Below are 22564 nucleotides of genomic sequence, written 5' to 3'. Positions count from 1 at the left end.
CCAATCTCTGTCTTCCTCTACAGTTTTTGCCCTCTACAGCTCCCTCTAGTACCATGGAAGTCATTCCCTCATGGCTTAGCAGATGTCCTATCATCCTGTCCCTTCTCCTTATCAGTGTTTTCCACATATTCCTTTCCTCTCCGAATCTGCGTAGAACCTCCTCATTCCTTACCTTATCAGTCCACCTAATTTTCAACATTCGTCTATAGCACCACATCTCAAATGCGTCGATTCTCTTCTGTTCCCGGTTTTCCGACAGTCCATGTTTCACTACCATACAATGCTGTACTCCAGACGTACATCCTCAGAAATTTCTTCCTCAAATTAAGACCGGTATTTGATATTAGCAGACTTCTCTTGGCCAGAAATGCCTTTTTTGCCATAGCTAGTGTGCTTTTGATGTCCTCCTTGCTCCGTCCGTCATTGGTTATTTTACTGCCTAGGTGGCAGAATTCCTTAACTTCATTGACTTCGTGACCATCAATCCTGATGTTAAGTTTCTCGCTGTTCTCATTTCTACTACTTCTCATTACCTTCGTCTTTCTCCGATTTACTCTCAAACCATACTGTGTACTCATTAGACTGTTCATTTCGTTCAGCAGATCAATTAATTCTTCTTCACTTTCACTCAGGATAGCAATGTCATCAGGAAATCGTATCGTTGATATCCTTTCACCTTGTATTTTAATTCCACTCCTGAACCTTTCTTTTATTTCCATCATTGCTTCCTCGATGTACAGATTGAAGAGTAGGGGCGAAAGGCTACAGCCTTGTCTTACACCCTTCGTAATACGAGCACTTCGTTCTTGATCGTCCACACTCATTATTCCCTCTTGGTTGTTGTACATATTGTATATGACCCGTCTCTCCCTATAGCTTACCCCTACTTTTTTCAGAATCTCGAACAGCTTGCACCATTTTATATTGTCGAACGCTTTTCCCAGGTCGACAAATCCTATGAAAGTGTCTTGATTTTTCTTTAGCCTTGCTTCCATAACGTCAGAATTGCCTCTCTCGTCCCTTTACTTTTCCTAAAGCCAAACTGATCGTCACCTAGCGCATTCTCAATTTTCTTTTCCATTCTTCTGTATATTATTCTTGTAAGCAGCTTCGATGCATGAGCTGTTAAGCTGATTGTGCGATAATTCTCGCTCTTGTCAGGTCTTGCCGTCTTCGGAATTGTGTGGATGATGCTTTTCCGAAAGTCAGATGGTATATCGCCAGACTCATATATTCTACACACCAACGTGAATAGTCGTTTTGTTGCCACTTCCCCCAATGATTTTAGAAATTCTGATGGAATGTTATCTATCCCTTCTGCCTTATTTGACCGTAAGTCCTCAAAAGCTCTTTTAAATTCCGATTCTAATACTGGATCCCCTATCCCTTCTAAATCGACTCCTGTTTCTTCTTCTATCACATCAGACAAATCTTCACCCTCATAGAGGCTTTCAATGTATTCTTTCCACCTATCTGCTCTCTCCTCTGCATTTAGCAGTGGAATTTCCGTTGCACTCTTAATGTTACCACCGTTGCTTTTAATGTCACCAAAGGTTGTTTTGACTTTGCTGTATGCTGAGTCTGTCCTTCCGACAATCGTATCTTTTTCGATGTCTTCACATTTTTCCTGCAGCCATTTCGTGTTAGCTTCCCTGCACTTCCTATTTATTTCATTCCTCAGCGACTTGTATTTCTGTATTCCTGATTTTCCCGGAACATGTTTGTACTTCCTCCTTTCATCAATCAACTGAAGTATTTCTTCTGTTACCCATGGTTTCTTCGCAGCTACCTTCTTTGTACCTATGTTTCCCTTCCCAACTTCTGTGATGGCCCTTTTTAGAGATGTCCATTCCTCTTCAACTGTACGGCCTACTGCGCTATTCCTTATTGCTGTATCTATAGCGTTAGAGAACTTCAAACGTACCTCGTCATTCCTTAGTACTTCCGTATCCCACTTCTTTCCGTATTGATTCTTCCTGACTAATGTCTTGAACTTCAGCCTACTCTTCTTCAGTACTATATTGTGATCTGAGTCTATATCTGCTCCTGGGTACGTCTTACAATCAAGTATCTGATTTCGGAATCTCTGTCTGACCATGATGTAATCTAACTGAAATCTTCCCGTATCTCCCGGCCTTTTCCAAGTATACCTCCTCCTCTTGTGATTCTTGAACAGGGTATTCGCTATTACTAGCTGAAACTTGTTACAGAACTCAATTAGTCTTTCTCCTCTTTCATTCCTCGTCGCAAGCCCATATTCTCCTGTAACCTTTTCTTCTACTCCTTCCCCTACAACTGCATTCCAGTCACCCATGACTATTAGATTTTCGTCCCCCTTTACATACTGCATTACCCTTTCAATATCCTCATACACTTTCTCTATCTGTTCATCTTCAGCTTGTGACGTCGGCATGTATACCTGAACTATCGTTGTCGGTGTTGGTCTGCTGTCGATTCTGATTAGAATAACCCGGTCACTGAACGGTTCACAGTTACACACCCTCTGCCCTACCTTCCTATTCATAAAGAATCCTACACCTGTTATACCATTTTCTGCTGCTGTTGATATTACCCGATACTCATCTGACCAGAAATCCTTGTCTTCCTTCCACTTCACTTCACTGACCCCTACTATATCTAGATTGAGCCTTTGCATTTCCCTTTTCAGATTTTCTAGTTTCCCTACCACGTTCAAGCTTCTGACATTCCACGCCCCGACTCGTAGAACGTTATCCTTTCGTTGAGTATTCAATCTTTTCCTCATGGTAACTTCCCCCTTGGCAGTCCCCTCCCGGAGATCCGAATGGGGGACTATTCCGGAATCTTTTTCCAATGGAGAGATCATCATGACACTTTTTCAATTACAGGCCACATGTCCTGTGGATACACGTTACGTGTCTTTAGTGCAGTGGTTTCCATTGCCTTCTGTATCCTCATGTCGTTGATCATTGCTGATTCTTCCGCCTTTAGGGGCAATTTCCCACCCCTAGGACAAGAGAGTGCCCTGAACCTCTATCCGCTCCTCCGCTCTCTTTGACAAGGCCGTTGGCAGAATGAGGCTGACTTCTTATGCCGGAAGTCTTCGGCCGCCAATGCTGATTATTTATCAAAATTTAGACGGTGGCGGGGATCGAACCCGGGACCGAAGACGATTTGCTTATAAATCAAAGACGCTTCCCCCTTTTTTTTTTTTTTTTTTTTAATCTCATTTTGTTCGTTTTTGTTCGTTTTATCTGCTCGGGGCGGACGTCGAAAGACACACACACATGGCTCTGAGCACTATGGGACTCAACTGCTGAGGTCACTAGTCCCCTAGAACTTAGAACCAGTTAAACCTAACTAACCTAAGGACATCACAAACATCCACGCCCGAGGCAGGATTCGAACCTGCGACAGTAGCGGTCCTGCGGTTCCAGACTGCAGCGCCTTTAACCGCACGGCCACTTCGGCCGGCGTCGAAAGACACCCATTTCAGTTCGTTGTTGATCGATTAATTCAGTTTTTTTATTACGGAGGGCAGCAAACCCTCTGACCGAACACGCTGAGCTACCGTGCCGGCTTTCCATACTTGAAACCATACAAAAACATGAATAAATGGTTAAAGGGTTTGCAGCTGCGTCAAGTGATTAAAACTTAACACACAACAGCTGTCGCCTGTGACGTCAGTGCTGCTCGAGGCATCGACATATGCGAGCACACGTTGACTTGGCAATCAATGTGCCCGCTTCAACTGCGCTATCGATGGAGCCCCCAAGTCGCTGAGTTGCATGTCACCGTCTGTAATTAAGATGTTATCGGTGATTTTTTGTTCGAAGTTCGTCAAATTTAATTCGGTGGCCGTTTTCTAAAGCATGGTCAGTTAAAACGAATTTATCGCTGTAGCGTTGACGACAAAATATCTCTTACTCCATCCTGTGTTGTTCCACAGTGCGGTACTAATCGTCCGACTTAAGACTGGCCACGCCCGCAAGATTTCTTGTAGACCAGAGTTGTTCTTAGACCTTCTGCGTTTGTAACTGGTCTCAGTAAGTGATGGATTTTTGTCGGAGGCCGGCTTATCTTCCCCGACACAGAACCACAGAAAGGTAAGCTAGGAGGTTTATTTTCCTACTGCTTGTCGGTGGTTTTGTTCTGTTTCTCGCTTGCAATCACTTCATTCATTTGATGAACGCGATAGCCGAAGACTCAGCTCTTGGGGCAGGTTATCAGCGTCTGATATAATCCTTACACGTTTCATCAATGCTTGTAACATAGTGCGCTTCTGTGGTGGATAATGATGGCAGATGTCGTGAAAGTATAGATCAATGTGGGTAGGCTTTCGATAGACGCAGTGGTCAAGGCATCCATTTCGTATGCGATGGACAAGGACGTCGAGCAAGGGGAACATATTGTGTTTTTCTCCCTCCACTGTGAACTGGATGTTACTGTTAATGTCGCTGAGGTGTTCCAGGAGCTCTGCAAGTTCCTATCGTCTGTAGGGCCAAGTGGCGAACGTGTCTAAAACAACAACTAGGCTTTAATGGCGCCGCGTCTAAGGCAATATCCCCAGAATTCTCCATGAAGATGTTTACAACAGATGGAGCTAACGGGATACCCACTGGAATGCCGACCGTCTAATCGTCATACTGCCTGTTGTACAGAAAATACGAAGGCATACATAGTTCGACCATTTCACTTCCGAAGAACTAGGATAACAAATTGTGGTGTCACCGCCAGACACCACACTTGCTAGGTGGTAGCCTTTAAATCGGCCGTGGTCCGCTAGTATACGACGGACCCGCGTGTCGCCACTGTCAGTGATTGCAGACTGAGCGCCGCCACACGGCAGGTCTAGAGACACTTCCTAGCACTCGTCCCAGTTGTACAGCCGACTTTGCTAGCGATGGTTCACTGACGAATTACGCTCTCATTTGCCGAGACGATAGTTAGCATAGCCTTCAGCTACGTCATTTGCTACGACCTAGCAAGGTGTAATTATCATTTGCTATTTATCTTGTGATGCATGTACCGTCAGACCGATGTTCACCAATTATGGATTAAAGTTAAGTATTCCAGCAGCAACGTACCTTATTGGCTATATTAATTACATTGTCCTGTTCCAGACCTCACGCCAGCCTGCGTGAGCTTAAACGAGTGCCTTTCGGCTACCGGTCATAGTAGCTTGGCTGTCTTGCCAAGTCACAACACAAATCCTAAGAGTCTTTGATAGGCGCATTCGTAAACAGCCCCACCACATCAAAAGATCATAATATCACCCTTACTAAGTCGCATACTGTTAATTCGGCTGATAATATCTGCCACGTTTTTAATATGATGCTTACAGTCTCCCGCATGTGGAGTGAGGAGAGTGCAAGTAATTCGCCAGCTTGTACATTGGTTAACCACTAGTGAATAGAATCGAGCGGAATGGCGTCCCATCCTTGCAAATTTTCCTTTAAGCAGAAGCAGTAGGTGATCTAGGTGTTTATGAAACAATTCTTGACACAGTGTCTGCCATCGAAGAGCGCTTGAGAAGTTCACATATCTTTCTTATTATTCTCGATGATGGGTCACGTGGCAGTTTCCAACAATTATCTTCATCCACTAGCGCGCATATCTTCGTATCAAAGTCTGCGTATTCCATAATTACGACTGCACTGCCCTTGCAGGAGGAAGGACCACGATGCTTTCGCCATTACGTAGTGCTGGAAGGCCACTGCGATCGTGCTTGGTTATGTTGGGTGCTGGTAACATTGCTTTAGTGAATGCACGGCTCGTTCCACGCCGTATTTCGCCCGGCCTTTCATTTGGAACCATGAGGACTGTCTGTTCGACCCTATTTATTATTTCATAGACAGGAATGTCCCGGGGCGAAAGTGCGAAATTAATTCCTTCTTTAAACGCTGACAATGCAGCCGTGTCTATGTCTCTCGCCGTCAAGTTGTTGGTAGGCCATTCTGAGGATCTGTGGTCTGCACCGTGTTGTTGTTGTTGCGGAAGGCGGCTGAACTTCCTTTCCTGCCTCTCTGAAGTTCCTTTTCGTTGTGACGATTGTTTGGAAACCCAGCTTCATCGATTCATTCCATGTCCAAAGCTGTGGGTGCCCTTGATAACTGCAGATGCAACGCCATAAGAGCCATTTGCATCCAGCTGTTGTCTGGTGCTGTATATCCTTTCTCGTTGTCGTGCAGAGTTGGCACGACGAAATGTCCTCCTACAAAGGTGGTGCTGATATGATGGGACACCATAGAAAATCGTAAAATAGTCTTCCGGTCATGGTAGCACAGCGGGACGGCCAGCAAACTCACTAAATTAGCCTTCTTGACACGCAGCCTCTCCAGACCTGTAACACGGCGCCACGTTTTCTCCCCCGTAATGTTACATAATGTAAGGCTGCAGAGGGCCCCGGCGATAACATTGAATAAAAAGCCGCCAGGTTTGGCTGGCGTCAAGTGATTAAAATTACACAAGTTTTCGGCCAAGCACTTCTTAGACATTGTCTGCCGAAAACACACGAAATCAAATCGATCCTCAGGCCTCTGACAAAACATTGTCAGTTACTGAGACTAGTTATAAACTCAGCAGGGCAAGCGTGGCCAGTCTTACGTCGGACAAACAGTACGCACTGCGGAACAACGCAGAGAGAATGAGAGATTTTATCGTGTACGCTGCTTCGAGAAATCCGCTTTAACTGAGTATGCTTTAGGAAACGCCCACCGGGTAAAATGTGACGAAACTTTTGCCCTCGCTCGCACTAACGGTTTCTACATCTACATCTACATATATACTCCGCTAGCCACCAAGCGGTGTGTGGCGGGGGGCACAATTCGCGCCAAAGTCATATTGCCCCCCCCCCTCCCCCTGTTCCACTCGCGGATCGCGCGAGGGAAAAACGACTGAACGCCTCAGTACAATTGGATTTCGGAATTTAGTGAGCAGCCCCTTCCGTTTAGCGCGTCGTGTATCTGCAAGTGTGTCCCACTTCAAACTTTCTATGAAATTTGTAACGCTCTCGCGATGGCTAAATGTACCAGTCACGAATCTTGCCGCTCTTCTTTTGACCTTCTCAACCTCTTGAATCAGACCCAACTGGTAAGGGTCCCATAAAAACAAACAATACTCTCAGACTGAACGAACTAACGTATTGTAAGCTATTTCATTTGTTGAAGGACTGCATCGCTTCCGGATTCTACCAATACACCGCAATCTAGAGTTCGCCTTACTCGCTACGTGTGTAATCTGATCATTCCATTTGAGATCATTTCGAATAGTCACACCCAAATACTTCACTGATGTTACCGCTTCCAAAGACTGATCATTTATTTTGTACTCAAACATTAATGGGGATTTTCGCCTTGTTGTACGTAGTAGGTTACACTTACTAATATTGAGAGATAACTGCCAGTCATTACACCACGCATTTATTTTCTGCAAATCCTCATTGATTTGTTCACAACTTTCGTGTGATACTACTTTCCTGTAGACTACAGTATCATCGGCAAACAGTCTAAGGCCGCTGTCAATACCATCAACCAGATCGTTTATGTAAATCGTAAAAAGCAGAGGACCTATTACGCTGCCCTGGGGCACACCTGAAGTTACTCTTGTTTCTGCTGAGGCTACCCCGTTCAGGACGACATACTGCTCCCTGTCTGTTAGAAAACTTTCTATCCAACCGCATATGTCACTGGATAGACCGTAAGCGCGCACTTTTTGTAGCAAGCGACACTGCGGAACTGAGTCGAACGCCTTTCGAAAGTCGAGAAATATGGCATCAACCTGGGAGCCGGTATCTAGAACCTGTTGTATATCATGCACAAAGAGGGCCAGCTGTGTCTCGCATGATCCCTGTTTCCTAAAACCGTGCTGGTTTCTGCAGACCAGCTCCTCAGAGTCTAGAAGGTCATTATGTCTGAACACAAAATATGTTCCACGATTCTACAACAAATCGATGTCAGTGAAATTGGCCGGTAATTATGTGCATCCGTTTTTCTACCCTTTTTATAGGTTACTAAACTGTGAAGTGACTCCTCAGCATCACGTGGCTGAGTGCTTTCCGTTCCAAAAAAATGGTTCAAATGGCTCTGAGCACTATGGGACTTAACTTCTAAGGTCATCAGTCCCCCAGAACTTAGAACTACTTAAACCTAACTAACCTAAGGACATCACACACATCCATGCCCGAGGCAGGATTCGAACCTGTGACTGTAGCGCCTTTAACCGCTTGGCCACCGCGGCCGGCGCTTTCCGTTCCAGTTCTCCCACCAAGGAAAAACCCTGACAGTGCAGGGAATCGAATCCAGGTCCCCCGCATGGCAGTCAGCAACGTTGACCACTCAACGGACCTACCTGCGATGTGCTTAACTCATATTTTGTGTGAGTTTTGTATGTATTTTGGTGTCTGATACGTAACGTTCATAATTTTAAAGTTTTAGTAGTTTTTGTCATTGACTATTAACACGAGAAACAACGCCAGAAACTGATTGTACACGCTACTGGAAGGTTTTGCAACCCAGCGACATCTGACATTTTCAGTTGTAAACAGAATAGCAGCGAACTGCGAAATAATTCTGAGATTTAATGACAAACACTTGGTACTAGTCAATCTTCGTTATATGTTCTGACATTTATCTAACTGGTCATGAAATGATGTGGGTGATTGTGTAGTGGCGCAGGATGAGGATTCAGTTTGCGAACATTATATTTTATCTTTCTTGTGGGAAAGGTGAGGGGGGTAGAAAGGGAGGAGTCTTTTCTCTTCTTACACGATACGCCCACGAACCTGACGTCTACTAACACTATTCAGTTTCATCTTCCCTTCATGTTGCCTTGTCCTGCACGTAAACCTTACAAGGGAACCTCCCCATCGCACCCCCCTCAGATTTAGTTATAAGTTGGCACAGTGGATAGGCCTTGAAAAACTGAACACAGATCGATCGAGAAAACAGGAAGAAGTTGTGTGGAACTATGAAAAAATAAGCAAAATATAGAAACCGAGTAGTCCATGCGCAAGATAGGCAATATCTAGGCGAATGTGAAGAGAGGAGCCCCGTGGTCCCGTGGTTTGCGTGAGCAGCTGCGGAACGAAAAGTCCTTGGTTTAAGCCTTCCCTCGAGTGAAAATTTTAATTTTTTATTTTGAGTTTACATGACAAACTCTTATGTTTTCATCACTTTTTTGGGAGTGACTATCACATCCCCAAGAAAACCTAAATCGGGCAAGGTAGAAGAATCTTTTTACCCATTCGCGAAGTGTAGAAGTTAGGTGGGTCGACAACATATTCCTGTCGTGTGACGCACATGCCGTCACCAGTGTCGTATAGAATATATCAGACGTGTTTTCCTGTGGAGGAATCGGTTGACCTATGACCTTGCGATCAAATGTTTTCGGTTCCCATTGGAGAGGCACGTCCTTTCGTCTACTAATCGCACAGTACTGCGGTGCGGTCGCAAAACACAGACACTAAACTTATTACAGTGAACAGAGACGTCAATGAACGAACGGACAGATCATAACTTTGCGAAAATAAAGAAAGTAAAATTTTCACTCGAGAGAAGACTTGAACCCAGGACCCTTCGTTTTGCAGCTGCTGACGCTACCCACGGGACCACGGCGCTCCTGAGTTCACTCTATCCTTGATGTCGCATATCTTGCGTATGAGCTATTCAGTTTGTATATTTTGCTTATTTTTTCATAGTTCCACACAACTTCTTCCTGTTTTCTCGATTGATCTGTGTTCAGTTTTTCAAGGCCTATCCACTGTGCCATCTTATAACTAAATGTGAGAGGGGTGCGATGGGGAGGTTCCCTTGTTAGAAAATTCTGTTCTTTGTGCTTCTTTGTTATTTGTTCTCCGTTTACGGATCCTCAAAACTCTTGTGATGAATCTTATCGTCCCCCACATAGTGAAAGGTTAATTCAGTGCCATGAGGACGTATGGCTAAAACAAAATGAGAACGGTAATGGGTTCATAGTATCACAGTCTAGCAAAAGACAAAGCAGTCTCACTGTATATTTAATACAGCATAAACATCCTGAATGGCCTAGAGGTTGATGTGAGAAGCGTCCTGTATACTCACTGTACACCTGAATCGTTAGGAATCCATCTGCTATCTCTCCCACAACGGCACTGCACTTATCTTACTTTCCATCTTTCTGAGACTCTTTCGTCGTCCACTCATCAACCATTTCCTGTTGTTGCAGCCGAGTCAGTATTCCACGATAACACTTTTTTTTGTGATGGCAGTGTAACGTTCAAGCACGACCATTTCCGTACCTGCTGATAAGTTGCTAGCCCCGCAGCGAGCTCATTTCAGACTGCCTAGCTGCTTCTACGCACAAGGCTGCTTCTCAGGGAATACAGCGCTGATGTTTGACAGTTTAAATCTGGAATGAACTGCGTTCACACTTTTGAGCGGCAGGACAAAGTAGGAGACGACAATCAGTTGAAAATTACTCGCCTGTCAAATATTCCAGAGTTGAAGTCCTAATGTTTATTGCAATACCCATCATAACACAATGAATATTAATTTCTCTTTCTTAATAAACAACTACCGTCTTTGCAAAAATCGTTAAAAGCGACGGGTCGTATCCGACGAGGGAAAGTGTGGGTGGTCACATGTTTGTGTAGTGAAGAACAAGGACTGAAATGTGCCGAAACGACAGTGGCAATTACCTCATGGCAATCTACTCCCCAAATTTATCACTTCGTTTTTTGAGTAATCGCAAACATTCGAGAATGACCGCAAATTTTGATATTTTAATGTGGGACATGCAAGGATAAATTCTGTTAAGACCTTTACTGCCTGACGAATTCCCCCTCTCTTTCTTTACCTGTTATCACACGTAAACAGTGATGAAGACTCACAAATAGCAGCCGAAAAAATTTCACTTAGTAACCCTACTTCTTCAAATATCTCTGTTATAAGCGTACGCGGCACTGTCCTTTGACTGTATTCTAATCCTGAAGAAGATACCAGTGGAGGGGTCGAAACGTCGATTGAAAAGAGGAAACTATAAGATTTTTACCTTCAATGACAGCGGCCACGAAAGCCAGTAGATTTACATATTCGCGCTTATCTACCGCTACGCCCATACTCTGCAAACCTCTGTGAAATGCATAGTAGGAGGTACTTCCCAGTCTGCTACTTGTTACGGCTTTTTCCGCTTCCATTCATTGAGCGCGGCCGGAACGAGTGCAGTAACGACTGTGTGGCCACTGTAATTAGTTTCATCTTTCTTTTTCGCGTTCCCTACCGCAGCGTTACGTAGGGTTGTACCATATTTGTACATTCATCACGTTAAGCTGGCTGTTGGAATATGTAAGTATGCTTTCACGGGATCGAACGCTTTTATCTTCAAGCATCTGCCAGTTATTCGGAAGAACACTGACATTCGTTCAGTCAGGATATGTGATACGAAAGGATGGGGCTTAGGGGATGAGTATAGTACAAAAAAAATGTTCAAATGTGTGTGAAATCTTATGGGACTCAACTGCTAAGGTCATCAGTCCCTAAGCTTACACACTACTTAACCTAAATTATCCTAAGGACAAACACACTCACCCGTGCCCGAGGGAGGACTCGAACATCCTCCGGGACCAGCCGCACAGTCCATGACTGCAGCGCCCAGACCACTCGGCTAATCCCGGGCGGCTCTAGTACTATTCCATAACACATGCTTTATGACAGACTATGTAATAGAGACCAAAAATAAAACATTGTGATTAACTTCGAACATTTATGCTCAGTTGCAAGTTCAATGGTGTTTATTAGTCGTCTTTCGAAATTCAAGTTTGTTTCTTATGAAGACATGTTCCTCCGATTGCTTTAAGCACCGATAATGGATTGGCTGTCTCTTACCATGTTCCCATAAATAACTTGCAGCAAAACTTAAGTGCAAAGTGTAATTTAGTGTAGACGTGTACAAGAGGCAACTTCGTTATTTAGAATCAAGAACGGGAAACGTAACACCCAGTGAACTCATGTATACGATTACTGAAGTTCGGCTGAACTTATGAAGTTAAGGAAGGAAATTCAGCTGAAAAGGAGGAGCAATAAGTGCTGCTGTACACAATATAAACAACTTGGACATAACAATGTAATTGAATGAACCGTAGCTTGTAGGACTTTCACAAAACTGGTGTACTAACAGTCTCCATCCATAGACTGAACACGGATAATTGAGAAAGAAAAGATTCGCCACACGTTTTGTAGGGTATATACAACGGTCCTATTACAAAGAAGACAGGTGCAGATATATGAATCTTACAGAATCATCAGTTTAATAATGACACGAATTAACTACATAAGAATGGAAAGACTTATAGAAGCTAAAGACGGCTATTAACTTGCGAATCAGTTGCAAGGAGTGAATAATGTCTTGAATAAACCTTGTAAGATGAATATCAACAGAAGTGAAAAAGTATAGTTGAATGTAGTCGTCAGCAGTGTGAGTTACTTATATAATTCGTTAAGGTACTACAGATTTCAGACTAATTCCCTGTTTTGTTTATCGCAGGCAATCTGATTATGTTCTAACAAAGGAAGTAGATCGCGGCACGATAAACGAGTATCAACACAACAGCGGTGGATCGCATTAATCATTAACATCAGAGTTAAATCATATGATGCTACAGGGATGGCTGGGTTCTGAGGCTCTAGTGAAGGCAGCCTGCCAAGGGGTAAAAAGACTCCGAAGAACAAAACCTTCGTCTTCTATGTTGAGAGTTCCTGGGTGAGGTAGCACCCTGCCTGGGAAAGAAAAGCGTTTAAGCCTCGGAACAGGACGCATAAAATCTTGACCATCACACATCAGAAAAAGACAAAGAATAGGAAAATAATGTACTTAAAAGCTGCCACATGGAGTACAGTATCATGGAATAAGAAAGAGCAGGGAATCATTGTGTAAATGGAAGAGCATAACATAAGCACACGTGCAGTAACAGAGAAAGAAGGATAGGGAAAGGTTGAATCGTAAGAGGAAGTTACGCACTGTTCTACTGTGCTATTGATAAAGGTCTCCGAGCACAAAGCAGGAGTGGCGTTACTAATTCACAAGAAACGGAAGAATAGTGAAGATGACAATAGAAGAAGATGAATCTACGATTTATATGCTTAATATATACGCAGCTAATGTAGGGAGACCTAAACAAGAGAGAAAAACGTTTATAATAATTTTAAAGCTGTAAGTGGCACTGTCCCAAAAACGGTAAAAAAAATCTAGCTCGTGGGAGATTTCAATGGACGTATAAGCGATTTGATTATTCCAGGCAGTAAGCAACCATTTTATGAAATAGAAACTACTGGAAGGGGAAAAAACCTCATTCATTTTTGGGCACTGAACGACCTACGTACTACTAACACATACAACGAGCATAAGACGCGGCACATATACACCTGGAGTAATACAAGAGGTCAGCGCTCGGCTATTGATTACATCGTAACCAATAGAGCCGTTCATCCGAGTCAAATATTAGATTGAGAAGGTTAACATCGGACAATGGGCTGGATCGGATCATGGGCTGGTGATGTATAAATTGAACCCGGAATTAGACTGACAAAATGAAATGCAAAATAAAATAAAATTAAGAGGCTGACTGATGAAGGGATTAAATTGGAGTTATAGACGATGAGAGACTAAGATTCTGTATCAAATTAGATTAAAGGAAAAAAATCTTCAGTAGCTCATTTCTAGACGAACAAGATACAGAAGCTAGATGGACTACTCTTGGATCGAATATACGAGTACAAGAGACAGCACGAGAAGCTTTAAATTCGAAAAGAGTAAGTGTGACAGGAGGTAGCACTACATGCAGAACACTGTGGTTTTACCAGGACATTAAGGAATTAGCTATTTAAAGTGGGAACCGTTCCTAAAACGTAAAACTAGTTAAAGTCAAAACGATTATACAGTTTAGCATCATTCGTGATAGGCTGAATTAGAATATTAGAAATTAAAGGAGCACCGATGGGAGCGATGTATGAAAGGAATGAAACGAGACCGTTGTGGAACAGAAAAGAAAGTATGGCGGATGATACAAAAGCATAATTAAGTATATTTAGGACATTAATGAACACATTCGGGTATGGAATTTGTACAAAATTCTCTGGGAAAATTGATTTAAATGGCAATATAAGGACGTAACCAATGTGGAAATCGACACTGAACACCAATGCACAAAATGGCTTCTCGATGGAATAAATGTGCACTAGAACAAAAAGGGTTAAAAATTTAAAATTTCAAAGTTCATGTGGCATATTGGCATCCATAATGAATAATAAAATATGGTGGGGGGGGGGGGGAGTCTTATATAAACAGCTTGGTACTGTATTTAACGGTACTATGAAGGGAAGTAGGATACCAAGAAACTGGAAACAAAGTATTACATTTCCAGTATAAAGAAAAGACGGAAATAATTATTAGATAATTGCAGGGGAATTGTGCTGATTGATGGCGCTTTAAAATGTTAACAGCAGTAGTTAGTGACAGACTACAGAATGATATGCAAATAGCAGAAGAACAGCAAGAATTATGGAAAAAACACGGGAACAATAGATGCTGTTTTAGACAAATTGTGGTGTAACGACTGAGTTTTATAACGCAGCCTACCTGTGTTGTGTAAACTTGTAAGAGGCGTTTTAAAACGGATTAAAAGGATTATAACTCGAAGGATTATAACTCAAAACTTACTCAACAAGAGACTGCCAATGGGTTTCGCAAAAATGGTAGAAGTTATACATGCAGGTATCAAAACGACAATTAAAACACACAAAGGGATTGACATATGAAATTATAATATATGAAGGATCTATACAAGGAAACTCATTAAGCCCATTCCTGTCAAACTTAATAATGGACCAAATCATTGATACCGTAAGAAGGGAATCAGGGTATAAAATAGAAAATAAAATGTTAAACAATATATGTTATCGTGATGATGCTGTACTGCATGCAAATAATGAAGATAATTTACAAAGATCACTTCACTAACTCAATAAAACTGGTAAGCAGTATAACCTGGAAATTTCACCTAAAAAGCCAGAGAGTATCGAAATATCAGAAACACCTATAAGATGTGAGTTAGAAATAAATGATGTCAGTTGAATAAGTAATGAGCTTTAATTATGTAGGGACTGTTATCACCATCAATAAAGGGCTTGAGAATGGAAGTGAAAAACCAAGTGACAGAAACACTAAGGACAAAAGGACAACCAGATGCCTGCAATATACCGTGTGACAACCGAGGAGAAACAAAAACATCACAATAGTGCGTCCTGTTATAACAAAGGCAACAGAAACTAGTGTAAAAACGAAAAAGATAAGGGAAAAGTTAACGGCAATAGATATGAAAATAATAAGACAGACTCAAGAAGTGAGCACAAGAAGTAACAAGAGAACAAATTATCGATCTCTAATGACCTCTACGTCGACGGGACCTTAAACCCCCGACAGATGCACCGATAAGGAATCAGTGTGGAATACAGGATATAAATAAATGGATGCAGAGAAGAAAAACGAACTGGACAGATCAAATTTGTGAACATGGGCGACTGCTGAAGAAACAACTGCCCAGACAACCAGCAAAGAGATGGGACAAAATTTCGATCCAATACATCTACGAAATAGGGCCGACAAAAAGGGGAAAACCTTGTCAGCAGAAAAGGAAGACACTAGCAAGAAAAGAGTTTCAGACAAAGAGAAATGCTTTAACACCCAATGTAAATTTAACAATACCTTATAGCGGAGATGCTGAGTCGCGATAGGCACAACTAAAAGATTCACACATTTTTAGGAATCCTTCCTAAAAACCCAGAATCCTAAATCTCTCACTTGGTTCAGATTCATTGATGACATCTTAGTTATCTGGATTGAAGGTGAGGACACCTTACTCACATTCTTCCAGAACCTCAACAAATTCTCCCTTATTTGCTTCACATGGTCCTACTCAACCCAACAAGCCACCTTCCTAGATGTTGACCTTCACCTCAGAGATGGCTACATCAGTACCTCCGTCCATATCAAACCTACTAACCACCAGCAATACCTCCACTTCGACAGCTGCCACTCATTCCATATCAAGAAGTCCCTTCCGTACAGCCTACCCACCTGCGGTCGTTGCAACTGCAGTGATGAGCAGTCCCTCTCAAAATATACCGAGGGTCTCACTGAAGCCTTCACTGACCGTGACTATCCCCCCATCCTTGTACAAAAACAAATCTCCCATGCCTTGTCTTTCCAGTCTCTCACCACCTCCCAAAGTCCCACAGTCCAGCCACAGAAGAGCATCCCCCTCGTAACTCAGTACCATACACGACTGGAGGAGCTGAATTACATTCTCATACAGGGTTTCGATTACCTCTCGTCGTGCCCTGAAATGAGGAATGTCCTGCCCACTATCCTTCCCACCCCTCCTACCGTGGTATTCCGCCGTCCACCGAACGTACACAATATACTCGTCCATCCTTACACAACCCCTGCTCCCAAACCCTTACCTCATGGCTCATACCCCTGTAATAGATCTAGATGCTAGACCTGTCCCATGCATCCTCCTACCACCACCTACCCCAGTCCAGTCACTACCATCACCTACCACATCAAAGGCAGGGCTACCTGTGAAACCAGTTACGTGATTTACGAGCTAAGCTGCAACCTCTGTGCTGCATTCTATGTAGGCATGACAACCAACAAGCAGTTTGTCCGCATGAATGTCCACCGACAAACTGTGGCCAAAAAACAAGTGGTCCACCCTGCGGCTGAACACACTGATGAACATGATATCCCTCATCTTAATGACTGCTTCACAGCCTGTGCTATATGGATCGCTCCCACCAACACCAGCTTTTCTGAATTGTGCAGGTGGGAACTTTCTCTGCAGCACATCCTGCGTTCCCATAACCCTCCTGGCCTCAACCTTCGTTAGTCACTGTCCTCACCCATCCAGCTCCCTCCATGTTCCCATTCCGGCACTACACAGCCGTCATTTCACCACCACACCCATTCTTTTAATTTCTTTTTCTTTCTCTCCTTTCCACTACTTACCCCCTCCCACCTCCGCACTTTCTCTCCTGCCCTCCGTCTAAACTGAAAAACACTTCACTGTCCAACACTCCCACCATACTATCCCTCCCCCTCCCTACCCAGCCTCCTCCTTACCCCCACACAGTCGCCACTCCCATTATGCACTGGTGTTGCTGTTTGCAGTGTGGTTTCAGCTCTCTGAGACTGCAGACACGTGTGCAAGTTGCGTTTAGGTGAGTGTGTGTGTGTGTATGTGAGTGTGTGTATGTGTGTCTATTGATGTCAAACGCCTTAATGGCCAAAAGCTTTAATTGTGTGAATCTTTTTGTTGTGCCTATCGCGACTCAGCATCTCCATTATATGGAGAGTGGCAACTTTCTTTCTTTGGTATTGTTACATTCCTTCCTGGATTTTCCATTGTTCAATGTAAATTTAAGTTCTTTATGAAGGTGTTAATGTGGAGTGTAGACTTGTACGAAAGCAAAATATGTATGATAGATAAGAAGAGAATATAAGCTTTTGAGCCACGATTTAGCAGCTCACGACACATTTATAGTCCCACCCCACTCAGCAGTTGGCGCCAGCGCTGCTGGTGTGATCCTGCAGCAAAAGAGAGCGATGAAGCTCAAAGTAGCCGAGGGCAGCGCCACCTCAGTCGACGAGTTGACCTGAGTGTCAGCCGAGAGCAGTCAGAGTCTCACAGTGGGGATGTGGGCAGCAACGACTGTACAACTCTTAGGGAGCTGCGTTACTCCATGGAAAGCGCGTCATCCAATCTTGTTTGCGCCCTGGACTGATTGGCTCCTGGAACTGGCCAGCGAGCATTCCCATTTTCATACCAGGAGCCTGGCGATACGAGTCATAGTGACAAACTGACAACACAAGCGAGGGGCCCCATATGCATGGAACATGGGCCAGTGTTGTTTGGCGGTCTGGCAGTTAGTCGGGCAACAGCGGAGACGCATTTGGTAGTGGCACCTGGGAAAACGAATTGTGGTTGGCAGCTGACAGCCGGAGGTAGAGGATGCATGTGTATGGAGAACGGGACAGCCGCTGTTTTGATGGGGACTGGAATCTGAACGAAAGACCGGAGACAGAGTAAGTCTGCGGGGAGCTGCCAAGGATGGATAACTAGGGAGCAAGAAAAATGGATCTGAGTTGTACAGACAGGGCTGCAAGTTGGCGTGGCCAGGAATGTGGCACCCTGGTGGAGGCTGGGCCTGAGCTAGCAGATAATAGAAGTTGTTGTCGACGCACGGCCATTGGCTCCTCTTCTGGGTGCTCAGGTGGTGGATGGCGTGTTGGCCTCAGACAAGTCTGTACTGACTATAGCAAGTGCTCTTCAGCAGTGGTGCACAAAGGGTGTGTCGTGGCAGTGGCGCCTGAAGAAGAAATTGGTTGTGCAATCACTTGCATTCTATCTGGGATTCACTTTAAAGTTGTGCTAGCAGTTTGAGGGTTCAGTGCTTTCTTGTTTACTGTTGTCCTAACGGAACGGCCGTTCAAGGTGTTTGACTGACGTATGTTTCATTCGCTGAAGATTTATGTCAATTAGACGCTGCCTATGTCCGCTTTCATTATTTTAAGATATGTTTAAGTGAGTGATCTTAGTATGTATAATCACTTGACATAGTGTTTGATTTTGCTGTTTTGTCTACCTTGTCTACATTCCTACGTAGCTTAAGCCTTTTCTGTGTTGTTAAGCTGTCTATATCCTGCTGTCTTCAGTTAATTGGCAAAATTAATCTTACCTCTAAATGTTTTTGTGTCGTTCATCATTTATATTTTATTTGTTCAAATGGCTCTGAGGCCTGTGGGACTTAACATCTGAGGTCATCAGTCCCCTAGAACTTAGAACTACTTAAACCTAACCAACCTAAGGACATCACACACATCCATGCCCGAGGCAGGATTCGAACCTGCAACTGTAGCAGTCGCGCGGTTCCGGACTGAAGTGCCTAGAACCGCTCGGCCACCGCGGTCGGCTATTTTATTTGTGAATTGTGTCCTGTACTTGGGCCCAGCTACCCTATTCCATTACTGTTTTTCCCAGTTTGAATAGTTCATTAGTTGTAGGCTACTTGGTTAATTTTTGACTTTCCTGTACTTATGAAGCCACGTTTACTTTTTGGAACCGGAATTTTGCCGATTTGACATTTTATGCTGGATGGTAAGTTCATGTCCGTTTGTTCGATTTTATTACAAATAATATTTACTTAAGTTTTGTTATGCTCATATGCTCTGATTTGCTGCACTGTGTTGTTGATAAGTGCTTTTTAAACTTGATAAGTATATACGCCCCCAGCCACTTATCACTACCAACCTTTTTTTGGGCGGCATTTCTGAAGTGTGATGCTACAGAAGAATGCTGAAAATTGGAAGGTTAGATCGGTAACTGATGACGGGCCTCCGAATCGAGTCAGAGAGAAAAATGCGTGGCATAAGTAGACTAAGAGAAGGAACCTGTTGCTAGGATTCATTCTGCAGCATCCAGGAATCGCCAGTTTGGTAACTGAGAAAGTGTGGCGGTAAGAATTGTAGAGGGAGACCAAGGCTAATATGCAGTAGGTATGCAGAGATGAACGGACTGACCAGCGTGGAGAGTTAAATCAAACCATTCTTCGGACTTAGGACTAACACAGTCTAACACAAGGAGGTCTGTCAGCAGAAGTTGTAGAATGGAGCAGCCTTACACTATATCCGAAGCCAATAGCTCGCATCACGACTCTCACTGTGAAGGCGAGAGTGACGTCACCGGGTGACTGACCTAGCACAGTGGCCAGACACTCGGCGGACGTGTCGCCAGCGATGAGCGGCACTCGGTTGGCCCGCGCCTCCGCCAGGATGGTGTACGGCGTCTCGTTGAGGAAGGCGCCCTCGTAGGGCTGCTCCACCACAGGCAGGAACACGAACGTGTCGAAGCGGAGCTTGTCCTGCAACAGTCGCGCCGCAAACTCAGTGCACGTCCCCACCCGTAAAGAGTAGACGGTATGGGAAAAGAGACTCTCACAATCAGTAGCAAAATACTGGATATAAATGAGGCTGAATAAAGAACTCGCAAGTGGACAGTAGATGCAGACAAACAGGCGATAGACACCAGTACAATGGAAGATACAGATTGTGTGATTTTCTTGATGCAATAATTTACCAACAGCTGTATGTATTGTAGAAATTTATTTTATTTTATGAACTATGTGCTACCAGTTTCTGGATTACATTGATGCCATCTTCAGACCCCTGTACAATGAGTAGAAGAAATGTACTATTATAAAAAAAATTATAAAAAATATAGAACTTACGTTAACAATTGACAGGTATCATGTTAACTATGTAAGTGGCTCAAAGAGATATATTGTATATCATTAAAACTATATGTAACATTAGGGCACATATACTTCTGCCTATGTCAAGCTGTTGTTAATAGTTTTCCCTGTTTTACTCAAATAACGCATGATATATGAACATATGTGTGCGCTATTATTCATAAAACCGTAACACACAGTTGTAATAGGCCATGCAACACATCAGATGTACTGCATACATTCGTATGTCCAGTGGAACAGTGGAAGAAGCTTTTTAATAAAAATTAACTAGTATAAAAAACAATAAAATAAATTAAAATACAAGAAAATGTGACAATCATGTCAGAATACATAGTTACTTATGTGTAGTCTAGGTTGTATGATGTGTAGTACGACAAACAGCTGCCGCAATATTAACAATAAAAAGCATAAAATAGTTTGTCTTAAAACCCAATTGCATCCCCAATGTAAAACAATGCAATCGTACTATCAAATCATCAAACACCTGGTCATCGTAGACACTTCATTAGGACCCTTAAGTAGGACAACCCCACATTGTGCTGAGTGGGCTAATGCAATGCCAGTAGCTGCCTCATGTAGTCATGGTTACAAAGAAATTTCTCAATCTCTGTACATCAGGAAATGTCTACCTCCCTACATATAAGTCCTATACAATTTTGCAGGATTATACCAAGTGGAATCGACTGAATAAAAAGGAAAGGAAGAAAAAGAGAAATATAGGAGGCCGCCTATATGTTTGAAGATAAATCTCAAAATGAAATGTGTACAGTCCGTAAGACTAAGGGTATGACGTATAACCATGTCAAATCATTCTGAGGTTGCATTAAGGGCAGGTCTGGTAGCGTATGAGATGATTATCCGGATCTTAAGTACATCATCCAGTGTCATCATATTCTGTGTAATGACCTTAATGAGTCAGAAACTATCTGCATGGGTGGAAATTTCACGGTACCTAAAAACTGGTCAAACTATTTGGTTAGTTAAAAGACAATAACATATTTATACCCATTGGCCGAGTGTCAGGAATTGCAATGTTGCATCAATTATAAAGCTGGTTAAGTGGCAACTCAAGAGTGCAACGCTAGTTGAACAGTACAGTAATCCAAAAGGGTTAGAAAATGATGTTGTACACATTTGTAAGTTATGGCAGTGGACATCTTCCACGGGAGGGGAAAAAATGTAGTATTGACCATAAGTGCCTTATATTGGCAAATATCAGAATAGCATCTAAGTATCGTACATAAAATTCCTAAGTATTATACTACAATCCCCATGATCATCAGTACTCAGGAATTATAAGTATCTCATTTGAAGAAGTATGGCAACATTGACCTAACAGTGTCTATGAGAATATAAGTAATTGTTCTGGTACATCACCGATGTCCTGGACCAAAGATGAAATATAAGTCACTGCCTATTTATGCATACCAATATCATTTTGTCTTTCAGTGTTAAGTGTCATAATGAAAGGGAAAGGTTCGTTCTCTTGTATATAAAGTGTGGAAGCTGACGGTACGTAAGTGCGAAAACTATCGTTCAATGGCTCTGAGCACTATGGGACTTAACATCTGAGGTCATCAGTCCCCTAGAACTTAGAACTACTTAAACCTAAGGCCATCACACACATCCATGCCCGAGGCAGGATTCGAACCTGCGACCGTAGCGGTCGCGCGGTTCCAGACTGAAGCGCCTTGAGCCGCTCGGAAAAGTATCGTACTGAGCCAGCTTGGTGCTGGCTCGATCTCTACATCTACATCTACATCTACATTTATACTACGCAAGCCACCCAACGGTGTGTGGCGGAGGGCACTTTACGTGCCACTGTCATTACCTCCCTTTTCTGTTCCAGTCGCGTATCGTTCGCGGGAAGAACGACTGTCGGAAAGCCTCCGTGCGCGCTCGAATCTCTCTAATTTTACATACGTGATCACCTCGGGAGGTATAAGTAGGGGGAAGCAATATATTCGATACCACATCCAGAAACGCACTCTCTCGAAACCTGACGAGCAAGCTACGCCGCGATGGAGAGCGCCTCTCTTGCAGAGTCTGCCACTTGAGTTTGCTAAACATCTCCGTAACGCTATCACGGTTACCAAATAACCCTGTGACGAAACGCGCCGCTCTTCTCTGGATCTTCTCTATCTCCTCCGTCAACCCGATCTGGTACGGATCCCACACTGATGAGCAATACGCAAGTATAGGTCGAACGAGTGTTTTGTAAGCCACTTCCTTTGTTGATGGAC

General features: G+C 43.4%; 1 protein-coding gene across 2 annotated transcripts in view; it reads right to left on the bottom strand.

Moving 5' to 3' along the window:
• Positions 1 to 22564, bottom strand: part of LOC124622620 (cholinesterase 1-like) — a 207293-nt gene that overhangs the window by 77004 nt on the left and 107725 nt on the right. For both annotated transcript variants that reach the window (XM_047148387.1, XM_047148388.1), the window contains exon 7: positions 19766 to 19931. In XM_047148387.1, coding sequence (XP_047004343.1) covers positions 19766 to 19931 — 166 coding nt within the window. The remainder of the gene's footprint in view (positions 1 to 19765; positions 19932 to 22564) is intronic.

This window comes from Schistocerca americana, chromosome 7, assembly GCF_021461395.2.
Source record: "Schistocerca americana isolate TAMUIC-IGC-003095 chromosome 7, iqSchAmer2.1, whole genome shotgun sequence".
Lineage (NCBI taxonomy): Eukaryota > Metazoa > Arthropoda > Insecta > Orthoptera > Acrididae > Schistocerca > Schistocerca americana.
This window is presented reverse-complemented; position numbering and strand designations above follow the sequence as displayed.